Source organism: Eutrigla gurnardus, assembly GCF_963514095.1.
Source record: "Eutrigla gurnardus genome assembly, chromosome: 24".
NCBI lineage: Eukaryota > Metazoa > Chordata > Actinopteri > Perciformes > Triglidae > Eutrigla > Eutrigla gurnardus.
This window is the reverse complement of record NC_139935.1, coordinates 3475424-3493684: the sequence shown is the minus strand read 5'-3', so window position 1 is coordinate 3493684 and position 18261 is coordinate 3475424. Positions and strand designations below refer to the sequence as shown.

The 18261-nt window shown below is 43.3% G+C and overlaps 1 protein-coding gene across 1 annotated transcript in view; it reads left to right on the top strand.

Annotated features, from left to right (window-relative positions):
- LOC311010043 (cilia- and flagella-associated protein 47-like) overlaps window positions 1–18029 on the top strand; it is a 34994-nt gene extending 16965 nt beyond the window's left edge. The window contains exons 36-67 of the mRNA XM_084004522.1: window positions 623–812; window positions 891–988; window positions 1158–1274; window positions 1532–1666; window positions 2133–2245; window positions 3734–3884; window positions 4148–4236; window positions 4437–4517; window positions 5110–5174; window positions 5299–5435; window positions 5624–5729; window positions 5900–6111; window positions 6264–6405; window positions 6584–6711; window positions 6830–6895; window positions 7092–7235; window positions 7984–8157; window positions 8348–8459; window positions 8769–8840; window positions 8920–9017; window positions 9267–9442; window positions 9633–9740; window positions 10103–10214; window positions 10598–10702; window positions 11038–11194; window positions 11280–11363; window positions 12342–12480; window positions 13019–13203; window positions 14000–14165; window positions 16302–16466; window positions 16636–16801; window positions 16933–18029. Coding sequence (XP_083860648.1) covers window positions 623–812; window positions 891–988; window positions 1158–1274; window positions 1532–1666; window positions 2133–2245; window positions 3734–3884; window positions 4148–4236; window positions 4437–4517; window positions 5110–5174; window positions 5299–5435; window positions 5624–5729; window positions 5900–6111; window positions 6264–6405; window positions 6584–6711; window positions 6830–6895; window positions 7092–7235; window positions 7984–8157; window positions 8348–8459; window positions 8769–8840; window positions 8920–9017; window positions 9267–9442; window positions 9633–9740; window positions 10103–10214; window positions 10598–10702; window positions 11038–11194; window positions 11280–11363; window positions 12342–12480; window positions 13019–13203; window positions 14000–14165; window positions 16302–16466; window positions 16636–16801; window positions 16933–17097 — 4158 coding nt within the window. The 3' untranslated portion in view covers window positions 17098–18029. The remainder of the gene's footprint in view (window positions 1–622; window positions 813–890; window positions 989–1157; window positions 1275–1531; window positions 1667–2132; window positions 2246–3733; window positions 3885–4147; window positions 4237–4436; window positions 4518–5109; window positions 5175–5298; window positions 5436–5623; window positions 5730–5899; window positions 6112–6263; window positions 6406–6583; window positions 6712–6829; window positions 6896–7091; window positions 7236–7983; window positions 8158–8347; window positions 8460–8768; window positions 8841–8919; window positions 9018–9266; window positions 9443–9632; window positions 9741–10102; window positions 10215–10597; window positions 10703–11037; window positions 11195–11279; window positions 11364–12341; window positions 12481–13018; window positions 13204–13999; window positions 14166–16301; window positions 16467–16635; window positions 16802–16932) is intronic.
- Window positions 18030–18261: the final 232 nt, after the last annotated feature.

Genomic DNA, 18261 nt, shown 5'->3' with positions numbered 1-18261 from the left:
ACTGATAACTACAGTAAGTGTACTGATAACTACTGTAAGTGTACTGATAACTGCAGTAAGTGTACTGATAACTACTGTAAGAGTACTGATAACTGCAGTAAGTGTACTGATAACTACTGTAAGAGTACTGATAACTGCAGTAAGTGTACTGATAACTACTGTAAGAGTACTGATAACTGCAGTAAGTGTACTGATAACTGCAGTAAGTGTACTGATAACTACTGTAAGAGTACTGATAACTGCAGTAAGTGTACTGATAACTACTGTAAGAGTACTGATAACTGCAGTAAGAGGACTGATAACTACAGTAAGAGTACTGATAACTGCAGTAAGTGTACTGATAACTACTGTAAGAGTACTGATAACTACTGTAAGAGTACTGATAACTACAGTAAGAGGACTGATAACTACAGTAAGAGTAAATGTATTGTATGCATGTTCTTGAAAAGTGAGATTGTCTTATTTCTAAATGCCTCACAAACAGAGGGAGATCTACCTCAGCTGAAATTATATTTTTCCAGCAGAATCTTTGTTTAACAATTCAGTATATAAGTATTCGTGGCCTCAATATGAATGAAAAGAAGTGCTGAAAAACTGGTAAATGCCTGCATTAAATATTCAGGTGCTGGTGTTGTGCCGCGTGTCAGATAGCGGTTCAAACAACCCAACTCTGAACCATGATGGCGTAAATGGAAGAGTCCCTGTCGGCTCACAGCCACTGGCCAGTAACATTTATTCGTCCTGTGAGCTCCGGCTGCTGTCATGGCTCAACATGCATTACCAGAACATGAGGACGACCGTGTGGGGAACAGGTAGGGAACACAACATGTGCACATATAGACCATTTTGAGATGTACATTGTGATGCTTTGACATGGTAATGGTTCACAGGTGGCATCCCATCAGCACGCTGGATAGTGAACTTTGACCTGGACTTCACAGATGGACTGGTGCTCGCTGCTCTGCTTGCTGCCTACTGTCCCTACCTGGTCAGTGCCTGAGCATGTGTCTCTGAAGGTGTCTCACCCTCTTCACTGTGGATAAGTCAATAAAGGATGCTGGCTAATGGCTTTAAGTGGCAGAGAAAGGAGAGATCCAAATGAAGCTGCAGAGTTACAGATGAACTGTGACACAGTTACCTTTTGTGTTCCTAATTAGATCTGCAGCCACTTCCGGAGGATGTACACCACGACCAGCAGCCTGGAACAGATCCTTCACAACAACATCATAGTGGCTCAGGCCTTAACTGCACTTTGTCTCAACTTAGATGTTCAGGTAAAAAACAGCTGTTAAATATCTATATAAAATCATCATACTCATATGGACATTCTGTGAATCCAATATTGCTAATGATTGCGGATTTGTTTGACGAGACAGCACCAGGCAATAAGGGTTAGGCTAAGGGTTAGTAGGTTAGGGTTGGAGTTGGGGTTCGTTGTCAGTCATAGATTAGCCAGAACTTCCTTTGTTCCTGTGTGTTCCTGTATGTTGAGTGTATGTGTGTGTGTGTGTGCGCGCATGTGTGTGTTCAGCCCACAGACTTGTCAGACCCCAATCCAGTCCAGATGTTAATTCTATGTGTTCACCTGTATGAGAGGCTGCCTCAGTACCGGCCACTGCAGACCATCACACTGTCAGGAGGCCTGCACAGCACTTTCAGCAAACAGGTCACACACACACACACACACACACACACACACACAGACATGCAGCACTGACTTTGATCTCAGAAGACAGCAGAGTTAAAAATGTAACTTCACGCCTTGTAAATGAAATAAATGAGCACTGTGAGACTAAAGAAGGCTTGGATAATAAGCTCCTGGACAGATAATAACACACAGACACACATTAACATGATTATAGACATACACATACATTAATAGGATTATAGACACACCCCACACACACTAACAGGATTACAAACATAGACAAATATACATTTGGGTAATGAGCCACATTGTCAGGTTAAGCCACATTACCAGTCAAAAATAGATGCTGTTTTGTCTGCTGAAGAAGATGGATTTTATTGTTGTATTGTTTTCCAGCAGCGATAATTGCCTGTGTGTTAGTGGTCGTGCTGGCCTGCGTGTGTATGTCCAAAAACCTGGTTATTTCTATGTGTTTGTGCTGCAGGTGCGTCTGAAAAGCCCATCCTCTAAGCCGATCAAATACCAGGTCTTCCTGTTTGGAGAGGATGCCCATCTCTTCTCCCTCCCCGGTGGATCCACTGTAACCATTCCTCCTAAGTATGTTTTTCACTGAGAAAACGAAAATCACAAAACATGTTTTACAGTGTAAATTTGACAAGGTTTTGTTCATTCAGTGTCGATAAAGTTGCGTCAAAAATCAGCCTTCTCCTCAGTCATAACTCACTTATTCAGCGTAACTTCCCAGAGAGATTAATATGTCTATATGAAAATGTGTTTCAATTAAATATAAATAAATAGATGTGTCTAGCCCACAGCTACATATTGACTCCAATACAGCAATGTAACTCTTGCTACATAGAGTATATGAATATCCCAAATAGAAGTCAAAGAAAAGGACACATTTCAAATAGAGCAAGACTAGAACACGCTCATTATTTTCAATGTCAATGGCCTTAATATCGATTTTCGGACAAAGTAGTCATATTTTTATCTTGAAAGGTCGTGAATAAGATGATGCAGACCTATAAGAAGCCACTTTAGACCACTTATAATGATTTACTCTGAGGGTAACGAGAAAAAAAAAATTGACAGATGACTGGTTGTCTTGTTGAGGTCTGAAAAGGCTGTACATTTCAAAACAGTGCATATACTCTGCTTATATAAAAAATGTCCTTGAACACATATAGTAGTATTCACAGCCCGACTTCTAATGGAAATCTGAACATACTAATGCATGGCATACATCGCTAGCTTACTGACACTAAAGCCTGCAAATAAGGGACTGAACTGAGCAAAAATCCTAAGGATTAAAGGGTTCAACCGTACAACATGAAACAGGAGTTTCCTCTTTTATCACAATAATGGGACCAAACCTCCCGCACTTTGAGGTCAAAGAAACATCTTACTTTTATTCTTGATCAAGCAGTCCCGTATTGTATACACAAAATAACTGAGAATCCTGACTGAACTTAGTTTGCCTTTGCCAACTTTATTTCCATTTTAATTCATGTTTAACTTGTGACTGAATGCAATGAGAATGATCTGCTCAGGACAAACATAACAAAGTGTTCCCAGGCATAGTTTTCTATATTAAAGCATTAATAACCTTGAAAAGAAAACCCTGTGCAATGAATTTTAAACATTTGACATCCCTTTGTAGTGTGCATCAACAATACATACTTAGTAAAACTGGTATTGCTTTATTTCTTTGGATCTGTACTTCCAAATTCAATCTTTTTGGGCAGACAAGTGCCCCTGCAAAGAATAGGAAAAACAATCCTTGTCCAAGTCGAGTAAAATTGGTTTTGCCTTGAGACTGTAGCTCATTAAAATGTACCAGTTGTACTCTCGTGGGAGGCTTCTCCATAAAATAGCCTATGTCCCATTTTAAATCCCTCGCTTTACTCTCCGAAACGCCGTCTTTAAGGCCACTATGCAGAAACACAGTATTAAAATTCTGCTGATTCATTACCGTCATAAACTGAAAATAGGAGATTATACAATAATCAGTTTGGAGAGCATTCTGGCTCCCGACGAACAGAAAATGATTTGATCATTTCTGGTTGGCTGTGGTGATTTCCACAGGGCGAGCACTGAACTGGCCGTCCAGTTCAGCTGCTCCAGCATGCCGCCCATGGAGGCCGTCCTTCTGCTCATCTCCAGCTCTCCTTCTGGCCTGTGCAGCACCACCCTCTCCTTCAATCTGAAGACCCACGTCAGTCGCATCACACCCTCAGTGAGTTTAATGAATTAAAGGGGTTGACTGACACTTGCTTCGCTGCTGACATAATTGGCTCCCAGCTCCACTTACTGATAGTGTTGATAGATTGCTCGCCATCTGTCTCTGAGCGAATCACCAGCATGCTGTGTTTAACACACATCATACATAGGGGTAGCTTGGCGCTCAGCGTGTTTCTGAAGGCTGCCTGTTATCGAGGCTACTGCTGTGGACTGACGATAACTACATGACAGGCTGTCTCCTTCCTGCTGTCTCCTTAGGACACTGTCAAGTGCAAGTCTCCATGCTACCAGCTGAAAGTGATCCAAGTGCCCGTAAATAACCCTTTCAACAAAGAAGCTACATTCAGGTAGAATCCCCTGTTGAGGAGTATCTGGACACTGGAACTGTCTGTCATATTTAGCTCTACACTACGGAGGTGGATAAAATATTTGTATTACACTGAAAATACAGCAATAATGGCTTCCTAGAGATTTAGTCCAGTACATTATGTGGAGTATTGCTGAATTCAAACCTCTCTGCTGTGTGTGTTTCTGCATATGTGTTCAGGGTGGTGCTGGTGGAGTCTCATTTCAACCCACTAGAGCCTGAAACGAAAGAAGACAGCCTCGTTCAGGCCTCCAAACACAAGTAATATATGCACTGTTCACAACACTAATACTCTCACACTCATATATATACTGGTGTGTCTCCATGTGCATTATGTAAACAAAGAACATGCTATTAATAAAAGAACTGCAGGCTGCAAAAGAACTGCTGGCGAAGATTTAGAGACGCTAGCAAATAGTGGAGCATGTACTTTAGCATATGGCCTTTGTGTGGTACCTCTTTTTAAAGAAGAATTTTTAAATTGAAATGCCAGTTGTCAGGACATATGAACCAAGGCTCCATAGTCTTAACAATGGCATAGCCGTCAGTGCTGGAAAAAAAAATGTTAAAGTCCATTCGAATCATGGATGTGGAGAATTGCGACGCGGCTACTTCAGAGAGCTAAAGTACGAGGTCTGGGGTTGTCATTTAGAATAGCTGGTTAGTATGCACCGCTCACCACCTGAGACTTCTTCAAAGCCAAACGTTCGAGCTCCTCCTCCTCCTCATCAGGAGTTGACTGGAGTTGAAGTAGGACTGAGGTCATCTATGGTGAGGCTGAATCCGGTTGTGTAGTCTGATATTCATACATCATGAATGATTATGACTTCTTCCCTCCTCCTTTCTCTCTCAGTATACAGAAGATGACCTCAGACAAGAGCTGCGGGGAGGAGATGGAATGGAAGTGCTCAGATGTTAGTAAGTACGAACGTGCAAACTCACACATGCTGCCTTAATTACTTCTTATTCTTGTATGTGAGTGTACTACCTGTATTCACGTCTGCTAGTCTCTATAAGTGTGTGCGTGTGTGTGTGTGTCCAGATAGTGAAGGCAGTGAGTTCCACAGTGCAGTGACGAGTATTTGTCTGAAGTCAGGCCAAGCAGACACTCTGAACGTCCACTTCCTGCCCTTCTGCCCAGGCACCAAGTACTGCTCCGTGCTGCTAGTTTGCCCACAGGTCAGTGTGGGAGTGTGTCTTGGTTGTCTGATTGATTTATTTATTATAACTGACTATTAACTTGCATTTACAGACAGCTATGAATACTTACTGAAGATATGTTCAATGCTAAATTTGACCTATAAAAATCTGTCATCCCTGCAGCACTCTATACATCCGAACATAACCAACCATGTGTGTCCCTCTAGGTGGGAGACATGGTCTATATGATAAAGGCCACAGCAGGGTTGCCTCTTCCTTCCCCTCTCAGTGCCAGGCCCAGTCCTAACATAGTCTCCATCCCAAGCAGCTCCGGTAGGAAACATGTCTCCCAAATCGAGGCATTGCAGCACAATCTGACTGAACCTGAATATTATTTACTGCAGCTATTTTGCCATTAACCTATTTGTATGACACCAATGCAGGACATCAATTATCCTTGAATGATTAACCATTTAATCACTGATGTTCCTCTCCACCAACAGACCCAGCTGTGTTTGTATCCACACTGAGCATACACTGCAAAGTGGGGCAGGTGTGTAATGAGTCGATGTGTGTGCCGCTGGTCAACGCGGCCTGGGAGCAAGCTCTGGCTTTGTGGGCTCCGCACAGCATGACTGCCGATGAATACAGGAGGCGTATGCTGACACACACTTTGGATAGCAGCACAGCTGTACGCAAGTTCTTCAAACAACAGGTACTCCCTCTGGAAAGCAGATCTTTGGGTATAAACTAAGAAGCTGTGTTGGGTTGGTTCGTGGCCAGGCAGGCTGGATTCCTCATCAGTGAAATGATTTCCCTGTTGTCCATATTTTACTTGCTCCCTCTTCTTCTTTTGTCTCTTGTTAGGCCCATCTGTTGGGAGATATTCACCACAGTGAAGGCGTAGAATACAAGGTGGAGGCTTCTTTGCCACAATACTTTGCTCTGCCCAGTACTGTTACAATACCTAGAAAGGAAGATACCAGCACACAATGGGAGAATCCTGCAGGTACACACACATAAATACCTGATATATATATTGTTGTGTAATTTGTGTGTGATACTAGCTACTACGATGACTTTACAACACTTCGCTGTAAAGTTGACCTTCAAATATTTCAGTTGTACAACTCGACATGTTATTTATTTATGTAGCTGTCAATACTCCTCTTCCCTCTGTTAAATAGATCCTGGCTGTGTGGACATCCCAGTGCAGTTTCAGGCAGACTCTGTGGGGCAATTTATATGTCAGGTGGTCCTGAGGTCCTGGTGTGATACCAGAGTGTATATGCTCGAGGCGCTGGTTACTTCACAGGTAGATAGCAGCTGATATTGCCACTTAGTAAACCTGTGATTGGTGTATTAGGTAAATGCTGGATTGCTTGTTAGTTTATGTGGTTTATGGCTGATAAAACTCTCATCTGTGGCCACAGGGAGGATCCGTCCACTTGGACTTCAGTTCGCCTGCTCATCGTTCAGTCACACAAGACATACCACTGGTGAGGAGCATGAGAATGCATTCATCAGTCTTTATTGGAAGAGACTGAATCGACAGCAACCAAAAAGCATGGCTGAAATGTGTCTTTCACTAGATTTATGTTAGAAAAGTAGAGTGTTAGGATGGCAATTGTATACAATTAGTTTTAACAGGTTGGCAAAATGGTGGGTTCAAGTTAAATAATGCGTCTCTCACAGCACAATGAGACCCACCGAGTCTGGAAAATGCAAGCTGAGGTGGACGGTGAAGGATTCTCCGGCCCAAAGGTTTTGGAAGTGCCAGCAGAGACGAGAGTGTGCTACCCGCTGACCTTTCACCCTTCTGCACAATGCATTATCACGGTAATGCCTCCTTTCTTGTGGTTCCACTGCCAGTTCTCTGTCTTCTTTTGTCACACATTTAACTTCCTTGCTCAGTACCCAATGGAAGCCTCACAGTGTGGTGGCCTTGAATAGTCAGAATAATTCAAGCAGCTACTCTTAAGAGAAGGCCCACTTTCTGAATTCTCTCAGGGAACCGCCTGTAAAACTACGAAGACTTGTCACGATGCCTCAAACAGCAGCGCACTGTCAGGCTCTCTCTTTTTTAATAAGTGTTTGATAAGTGTTCTACAATTTAAAATTTGAATGAATGCTTCACTACTTCTTTCACATTCAGAGAATCATTTTTCAAAGTGATTCATTCGTTTAATCATCAGATGACAAGAAGATGAAAATTTGTCTCTTTTTTTTTTATTCGTGAGAAGTTAAAAATGTAAGGAAATATGCCTGAAACCCTTTGTATTATACATATATAAATGTAATTGAATCGTCAATACATAAATACATGCATACATAAATAAGTATTTAGAAGTGTGTGTGTAGACAAATCAAATACTTGTTTGGAACCAGCTGGAAAAGTGTGTTGCATTGGCCGGGAATCGAACCCGGGCCTCCCGCGTGGCAGGCGAGAATTCTACCACTGAACCACCAATGCTTGGGAGTCAAGCCCAGAATAATGAAAGACTGGAGCATCAGCTTGCCATTGTTCCTTTGTGTGTGTACGCTGAACACCAGTTTGCATGTGTGAACCTGATCCCTTTCCTCACAGGGCAGGCTGTCCTTACATAACGACTGCGACGGTACGGAGCACGTGTTTAGCCTCAGAGGGGTAGGAGAGCCCCCCTTGCCTGTGGACCACGTGGTAATACACTGCTCAGTTGGTCAAACAGCACACACACAGATCGCTGTCCCCAACCACAGTCGGAACAAACTCACTCTCAAGGTATAAGCACACATTTAAATAACTTACTGTTTCTTAGTTCACTCTTGTGCACTGCATATATATTGTATCATAGAGTGGAAGAATAATGAAAGTCCTTGTCGTCCGATAGTGTTTCATCGCATCTGTGAGCATTATGATCCATTTGCAAGTGAGTGAATGTGTGTGACCATGAATATGCAAATTCACGTAGGTGATGACAGACCTATCTGTTGTAAGTGGCCCCCCCTGCCTGGAGATTAAACCCGGTCACAGCGCTCCCTACACCCTGGCTGTGTCGTCATGGAAACGGGGAAAACAGACAGGTTTTTACGCCTTTTTTTTTTCTTCTTTGCAGCTAAGTGAGGTTGGAAATCTTTTTTGTTTTTACTTTCTCTCTCATTCCTACAATTTCTACTCTTCTGGCATAATTTCAGGCCACTTTTGTGTCCACATTATTCACCCCCATTTGAATGCTGTGGTTTTACTCAGTGTGCTAATGTTGGAGTGTTTGTATTGCATGACTGTAGGCCAACATTACTATAATTGTGTGTTTGCATGTGTGAATCATGTAATGGATTAATTCATTTTCTTTAACTGGATAGAGAAATTAAAAAGAAACACAAACAATCCAGAAACAACTTTCTTTGCAGGATGTGTGTCATTTCTAGAAAATGACGATGTGCAGGAGGCAGACAAGCAAAAAGGTAAGCGTAGTGCGGTACCACCTAGAATCTATCAGAATGTTACCTGTGTGAACATGTGTGTTTCCTGCCTGATGTCCAGGACATGTACTCGGATCCTACAAGGTGCATTTCTCTCTGGAGATCATCTGTGAGGCAGCCGCCCCCATCGAGGTCATAGATGTACAGTGTGTTGCTCAGGTAAGTACTGCAAACACACTGACTCTCTAAGTGGATATCCGTGAACCCTGTCGCAAATTTCTAATACCGGTTGAAGGGTGTGTGATTCAGACAGCTTACGATGCCTTGAAGCCCATTAGCGTGTAGGCGGGGTTAGTTAATTGTAGGTTATATTAATTTATTCAGACGATACAGCAGTCATCTTCCCTCTGTAGATCAGAAGTATATCAGAACGTCACAGGTGTCATCTTTGAAGTGCTGTTTCCCCAGAGCTCAGTTGCCATAGAGATCCCTGTCAAGAACCCACGAGGAGAGCTGCTGGTGCTGGATGTGTATGTGGAAGGAGGCGAACTGAGCGGGGACAACAGGGTTTCAATTCCCCCAAGGGAGACCCTCACCTACAAAGTTACGTTCTCCCCCGGCGAAGTAGGGAAGAGCACAGGCAGGTAAGACTCGCCACACTGGAGCTGACCCGACCTCCTTTAAATGGAGGAGGTAAAAAAAGACTTCCCCTGCACAATTTATGATTTTAAGTGAAAATCCCTGTCCATTAAATGCCTTGTGTGTGCTAAAAAATATATATCTTTGCTCTGAATCTGAGACCATTTATTGTTTGGTGTGTGTTTTTCCTGCCAGTGTGGTGTTCCAGTCAGAGCTGGTGGGGGAGTTCTGGTTTCAGCTGGAGCTTTATGCTCTTCCTCCTCCAGTCACCATGCTACCACAGGCCTGTTGTCCACTGGGCAAGTAGGTGCACACCCACCGAAATACATCATTTCTCAATGCAGGATTATTGGCAAGGAATGGTGGCACAGCAATAGTGTAGGCTGAGGACTCTGAAGCATCCCACAATAGCCTTTTTGTGTCAAACCAAAAAAATTGGCTTGCTTGAATTTTATCCCCGACATAGCTGTTTGAGTTTGAAGTGTGCCTTTATATCTTGCCAGCATTCACAGAGTCCACCACGGTGCAGAATCGACCCCAGACTGTTCAGAACAAACGACGCACCAACATCAAATCACATATCGTACAACAACTGTCCTAATCTTGTCCTCTTATTCTATATTAACGACGTTTCTCTGCATGTTAACTGTGGTTGTGTGTGCCAGATGGACCAGGCAGACCATTCCCCTGGTTAACCCGATGGCGGAGCCCCTTGAGCTGATTGTAACCAACAGTAACCCCAGAAACTACACACTGGACATGGAATCAGGAAGTACTGTTAGTACGCACACTCACACTGACCTTTGTGCCGCATCCTTACTTTCATCCGCTCATATATGTGAAGTTACTTTGCACTCGCCTCTGGGGAAATGGATTTTTCATTATCTTTGGTGTTCTTTGTAGTTCAATGCATGTTTGATTGTATTAGCTTTGGATTTCATCTCGCAACATACATCGCAAGACACAGAACAGTCTTTTTACGCATATCGTCAAACAAAGAGTCAGTATGGTGAGTTAGAGGGAAAAAAATGTGCTGTGCATCTGACAGAAAGCCATTAGTTGCCTAGCAATGTGATTAAAAGGATTTAAGCATGAGTGTGTTTATCCTCCCTTGCTGTCGTCCACGAATGTGATTGTCTGTGTTTGTGTGTGGGTCCCAGCTTATTGTGCAGCCGCACTCCTCCACCCAGCTTGGTGTCCGTTTTCGTCCTTCATCCGTCGGCGAGGGGAACCACGCGGCGGAGATCACTTTTGCATGCCCTCAGGTGTGTATATACAGACATGCAAACACAGTCCATTTACCACCTCATAGAACCTCATAATGACTTTCACTGGCCCGTTCACTCGTGCTGGGTCATATAAAGAATATAAACAATTACTCGATGGCTTGAAATCCTCACAACCTTAATCATTAAGACCTATTTTGGACAAATGAGTGTCGCTGAAGAGAGAATGAATGCCCTTTTCTGTCTGGGTTGATCTTTTGACCACACCTTATCTTTGTCTTCCCTTCTTTGTATTCCCGTCATGCTTTCTCATTTCCTTCATTTCTCTCCCTCTGGCCACTTCTTCTTGTTAATCTGTCTCTGTCTTCCTTTAGTTGCAGGAGTGGTGTGTGTTGTTGAGTGGGCGTGGCCTCATTCCAGGGAGCGAGGAGCCTCTGAGCATCTCATCCCCGATTGGTTCCAACGCCTCCATCACCATTCCCATCACAAACCCCACTGAGCGCCGCGTCGCGCTCGATATCACACTCGCAGGTCACAGGCACTCCTCTTATTTCTCCAGCAGACACTTTGACGAACCACTCAGGCATGTTGATAAAACTGTGTGTACTTGGTATAGATGAGGAGCCGAGTGGAGCCCCCGACTGTCATCAACTCACAACAGACAAGGAGGTCTTCTCAATCCCTCGGAGCTCCACTGAAGGTGCGTTAACTGACACCGTTTTCACCACATTATGATAAAATGTTCTATAAACCGCAATACATACAGATCCCAAATACTAAGCACACTTGGGCTGTCCAGAATGCCATTTTTGGGGCTTCGAAGCTTCAGTGAGAAATATTCAACGATAAGCTTCAATGACATACACACCAGTGCAAAAATATGCATGCTCACACACACAGATAGGAAAAGAAAGAGATTTTATTCAGGACCCTTCATTCAGTCAGCCACTCATTAAGAGAATTATATCTCAGTCAGATACAGCTACAAAAGTTTTTCTCTCTCATGGAGGGTTGTTCCGGAGTGAAAAAACAGGCGGCAACCTGTGGTTCTGAAAAGTGAAGACAAGGCTGAAGTGCCTAAAACTTCAGCATAATACATTATGTGCAATTACTATTCATTATATCATGGGCTGTTTGGGATTTTGAGGGAAATGTGTCGAAGCTTTACTAAAAAAAAAAAAAAACGCCCTGGTGCAATCAAATACTGATTTGGACGTTGATTACCATGGCAACAGAAGAAGCCTCAAAGCGTTCGGGTCAGCCTCAAAGCACACTGGACTTGAAATAATTTCTTTGAAGCAAAATGAAAGCAAAACTGCTCTAACAGGCCGACGGCCTATACCCCCATGCAGTCAGGTTGCTAAATGGACAATCTGTCCCCCCACCCCCAACTCCACACCCCTCTGTGACATAGTGCCCCATTCCCATACTCCCCCATAAATCTTTGCACTGATGCATAAACATTACATTACTACATTATTTCATTTCACTAAACGTTAGATTTGCTAACCCTTTCTTTGCTGATCCGATCCACGCCTCCCCCGAGAGCTCTGTGATCAGATGCACCGCTACACGCTGCCTTTTTTAATTAGCCGTATTTACCAGCGTGATGTTTGTATTTCTCATTTGTTTTCCAGGCAGAAGTCCTAAATCAATGTTAATGACATCTTGGCTGCAGGTATACAGCTCCGTGAAGGGAGCAGTTTTGACGTGCCTGTGGTGTTTGCACCGAAGTCCATGGAGCTGCAGATGACCTGGCTCTGCATTACTATGAAGCCGTGCAGCAGCCCGAATAACAACAGTCTAGACAACCTGAGGTGTGTATGTGTGTTATTGTCTCCTACACCCGGTCTCAGTAAAGATCATTAGCATCTACTCCCAGACAGGTTTCTGCATAACAGATCGCTGTAAACTAAATGAAGAAGACTCAAATCAGCTGTACTGTGTGAGAGTACGACAACACAGTGAGAGCAGCGTAATGCACGTAGAATGTACCATCCCTCCATTTTCATACCCACTCAGGATCACAAGTGGCATCCTATTATGCACTGGGCAAAAAAAATGAAAAAAGAAATGAAAAAACTGTGTTTAGGGTTTTGCAAATTGAAACTGTGTCGTGACTATTAGACAAAGAGGTTGGTTATTTAATCCATTTGGTCGAGGTTAGTCTCTGTAGCGTTTAATTTTTGACATGCTGCACACAGCTGTTGGCCTGGTACTACATTTTGCCACAGATGTCCTACATGAGTAAAATGCCTGGCACGTTTTCAGATCCAGTGCTGATTAATCGCCAATCCCAAATACTGTGTGAATGAACAGTAACAAGTGCACTCAGTATCGACATTAATATTTCAGGTCAGAGCAGGAATCGTCCACCATCTGCTGGATTTACCCGATCCGCGGGATTCCCATGGAGGTGCCTGCAGAGAACTCTCCACTCGGCGTGATCCGTTGTGAAGCGGGCTGCCAGCTGGAGAGGAAGGTGGATGTACTCCTCACTGGGTGTGTGCCACGGATTCAAGACCAGAAAGGACAGGAAGGTGTGTGCCATGTTGTGTTTTTTTATTTTTTAGTGGCCTTTCGATATCAGAAAAAACTTGTGTGGGTCATTTTTAAAATCTTGTGAGAATGAGGGTCATAATTCTGACATTGTGTAGTAGTTTTGGATTGTGATGAGTACTCCAAAAGCAGAAAGAGGAACATTTTTCTCTCAAATGTTTATTTTATTCAAGCACGGGATACCCTTTCCACCTGAGCATGATGGGTAGGGAGGGAGGGGAGGTGATTAATCAGGGCACACCTGTGAGCCGGAGAGGAAATCGAGTGAAGGCAACATGGAGGACGGACAGAGTGAGAAGAGAGTTAGGATGATTCCGATGAGAGTCGACGGGAGGCTGTAAAAACGTTGTATTTAATGAATGAAGAGATAGTTTTAACTGTCTTCTAGTTCCTACATCCTGCTGATTCAGCTCAGAGGGTGATTGATTGTTGATCCTGTTGTATGTTTGTTTCACAGTAGTTAATCAGGGCAGCACATCGCAATCGGAAACGAGGAACATTCAGAGGTTTCTTTGTAGTTGGGAAAAGTCAAGAAAACAGGCCACAAGAGATCCTATATCATATATAATATATCTATCGTTTATAGTAGATAACCAGTGTGTTTTCTTGCCAGATTCGCTCGAAGCATGCAGGGAAAATGGACCAGACACTATTGTTATAGATATATATCGTTACAGACCTCCAGCCACTGGCCAGCAGCGCTTGGCTGAAAATTGTGGCATTTCACAGCGCTTCCCTGTAATGCAGGGTTCAGTTATTTTCTTCTTACTTCTGAAGGTTCTCCGTTGGCGGTGGAAGGCTTCCTGTGCTCCGTTCGTTCAGACGGTGAAACAGAAGTGGAGGACTGCCTCTCTGTCTCCACCGAGACAGCGAGGAGGGACCCTGAGACTGGCATCGTGGCGCTCACCCTTCATCTAGTCTACACCCCCCTCAGGCCATGCAGGTACAATACTGCACACACAGCCCTGTTCAAAGACAACGTGACACTCGTTGACAAGTGTGCAGGAAAACTGAAATAGATACAGAGAAACATGTTCAGATAGAAGGAGGAGGAGGAGCGTGTTGTTGCAGAGATTCAGTCGCCTTTGAGTTAAATCCGGTTGTTCTCCTTGTTAAACCACTCCGCCGGCTTTGTTCGCAGCTAAACCTTGCACACTCAGGAGAAATCATTATACACACAAATGCACATCGAAAAAAAACGGCACATTATGAGAGACACAAACCACATTAAAAGCCAAAGACCAGAGAGAGACACACACAAACATCGGTGGCTGTGAGAGTATTATGCAGCCTCCAAGAGAGACAAACACACTTGAAAAGTTAAAACACACACACACAAAGAAAAAACACAAAACTGTACACACTCAGAGAAACAAATAAGCATCTCCTTTGTGCATGCAAATAAACAAAAGGATGCTAATAATAAGCTGGAAAATAAATAAAAAATACCGTTCTAGTACATTCTGACACACAGAGACAACAGGAAGGCCAACAAACACAATCTGGTTGTTGCTCTCTCTCTCTCCCTCCATCTCTCTCTCTCTCTCTCTCTCTCTCTCTCTCTCTCTCTCTCTCCATCTCTGAGGATAACACACTCTCAAGTGGAGTCTGTTCCTACTCTCCCTCACTCTTCCTCCCATCTCCTCTCCCTCTCAGGTGGGTGTGGCCTCTGCATTCATTTATTACTAACAGTCTCCATGTGCTGAGTCTTGATGTTTGCAGTGAACGGTTGCCGTGCTCTCTCAGAGGCAAAGAGGGAGGCCAGTTCAGCAGCATGTGAGGTCATATCCTCATAAAACAAGTCATTTACTTCAGTTTTTAGGTTTCTAATCAAACGGCACAAAAATCAATCATAATAAGAAAAGCATTTGGATATTCCTTTGACTTAAAGTCCACAGAGGTTATAGCATCTTTAGCTTCTGTACTGTGACATATTTCATTTCATGATAGAATATTAGACTTCAAGCTGTCAAAACTATGTCCACATCTATGGTTAGTTACTATGATCCACAAGTGGTGAAAGACTGGGATTTAATGTAAAAATATGTTTTAAAAACAGTCCACAAGATGTTAACTGGAAAATGTATCTTTCATTTCACTGGGTCTTTAAGCTTCTACGCCTTGACTTGTCAAACATTCACACATGCTCACTTATCCATGACACTTTGATGAGCCAATTTTAAGTTGTTGAGGCAATTCTTGTCATGTTCGAACAGTCTGTAGAAAATACATTTCTCTCTACATGAAGGCTAAAAGTTAAGAGGTTGAAAAGGGTTTCATTTCGGGTCCCTTTGATAAAGATTCTTCCACGGTTTCTTCATTGAGTAAAAATAATACTGCTACTAATAATACAATGAATCCAAAGGGAACAAATAAAAACAGACAAAATACTCAAAGAAACCCTTTTCTCTACTGCCCACCCTTACTGTACAGCGCGTGTGACACCCTGTTAGAGGAGGGTGCCTTCATTTATCAGCTCCCGCCTTCGTTTGTGGAGTCCATTAATGAGGCGTGCCCTGGTAGAATCAATATCTCTGAGAGCTAATGAGTTCTCCGTGAGAAAATGACGGGGGGTGTGGCATCGCTAATAGGGTCGTCCATTATCCACATGGTATTTCTCTGCCGTGGGTAGCCAGATGAGGAGGCTAAGTACCATAAGCGGCGAGCAGAAGTATTAAAGAGCAGTTTAGTGAATCGTCTATTCTTTAGATAAATAGGAATGCTCACATTACACTTTTTTCAACATACATTAGAGGATTGACTTGAAGGATACAGATGAGTGGAAAGTCAGAGGCATTCATTCATCTTTGTGCCATGGAGGGAAACCCGTATTGTGATGTTTATTCTAGTTAAAGCCTAATGCAGCTCATTTCACTGATTGGTTCCTCTTTTCTGGATGAAGGTAATCAGTCAAATCATCTGGTGCACACACTGGTTGAAGTATAAACCTGCATACATTTGGCTCTTCATCACATATACAGTGTCCCTGCTGGAATTTAACGTTCTTTTTCCTGCCAAAGTAGCGGGCAACAAGCCAATCATTTCATGTGTGTGTGTGTGTGTGTGTGTGTGTGTTTAGGTGCTCAGCGGTCGTAGCTGTGCAACAACGTGTGTCTGGCGGGATCTGGGAGTTTCCCATCACCCTCGTCTCCACAGAGCATCAAGTGGACGATGTCATCTGCACACAAGCCACCGAGTTGGGCCAGACTTCAGCTGTGGGCTTCCGTCTGACCAGCACCACCAGGTGTGTGTCCACTCACATCCTTATAATGGAATACTAACTGCAATTCCTCTTTGATCTGACAGTTACATGAGATTTTCAACCATGCAGGAACCAAACTAGGATCTACTCATCACAGTTTGAGACCCTCAAATGTTTTTGTGGTGAAAATATGCCAACGTTCCCATTCTAGGAGGCCAGAGCCGTTCACAGCAGCGTTCCTTCCAGGCAGCAGCAATGAGTTCTCAGTGACTCCAGCCTCAGGGACGTTACCTCCTGCCGGTTCTACCGGAGCCCTCATCACTGTGTCTTTCACACCCACCGCTCACAGCAAGCACAGGGCAATACTCACCATCCAGGTATTTAAATGAGTTTCTGTGATAACAGGATGTCCAGCCACAGATGCCAGAAGTTAAAACCGTGCGTATTTAAGATGACATATTCACCCTCGGCCTCCCGTTCACATATACTAACTAAATCATTGTTGCAGGCAGCAGACATGCAGTGGACCTACGAGGTGAGAGGGAAAACCCCTCACACATCCACCAGCTTATCTGTGCTCCGTCCTCCCAATAAACAACAGCAGAACTTTGTGGCCCGGAACCTCCGGCTTCCTGTCCTGGCGAACTCCTCCCCTCTCAAAGTCCACAAATGAAGGACATCCTCCCTCGCTAATACAGCTAAGGATCACCATTTTTGTCTCATCCTTTTTTCACTTATTTTCTGTTGGAATTATAGCAACACTTGGATTTTTTGCTCCAACAACAATGTCACCTTCAAAGACACACATTTTGAAAATGAGCCGCTATTTTAACACATTTTTTTTTTACCATTTGTTTATTTTTTCCCCTCTTAAAATGGCTCATTAGGCATGTTGGTGCTTCTCATCAGTGGGTTATTTTTCTGCCATTACAAAGATGTCTAACTCTAACTCTTTGTCTTTGTGACATTTGAAGATTTTTATTGTCAAACTTTTTTTAAAAACTAAAAAAAGCCAGGTCCATTTGACTTGATTTGAAATGGTTGTTCATCACTCGAAGTAATACTTTCATTTTAACAACACTCTCCAAAGTCACACATGGTTTAACGCATTACATTGCATGCACTGTAATTATATACACTGTAGTCGCTGCTCTTCATCTCCTTGTCCTTCGTTATGAGTGGTATAGATTGAACAAGTGAAACCGATCAGGAATAACGGCGTTCACCTCATCAGTGTACTTCATAAAAAAGAGCCAATGCCCCTGAAGTTTTACACATTCAGCAAATATCAGATGTATGATGAGCAATAAATGCTAGTAATGGTTATGTCCCTATTATGCCTCAGAGTCCATTTCAAGTAAAATGTGACCAAGTTCGTTTTATTCATCTCTTCCCTTTAACTCCTCTGCCAGACAGATATTGCCTCCCCACATTATATTACATTAACCAGGACAACCTTGAAATACGCTGCAACCTTTCGGAAACTCTCGGTATCCTCCATTTAATAAATCACACCACATGAGACTTTGGAGGTTGCCCAGTGTGTGGGCCGGTGTGCATACAAAGCTTCCCACATGGATGCTGCTTGTATGTATCAGCTTTATATTTCATGTATTCATATTGAGGATTTTTCATATACTTTACCGTGGCTATAAGATGTTTTATTGTTTTGCAAATCATCCATCCACTTATCCGGGGCTGGGTTGGGGAGGGCAGCAGGCTTAGGAGGGCATATCAGATGTCCCTCTCCCCAGCCATGATTTCCAGCTCCTTCTGAAGGAACCCTGAGGCGTTCCCAGGCTAGATGGGCTATATAATCCCTCCAGCGTTTTCTGGG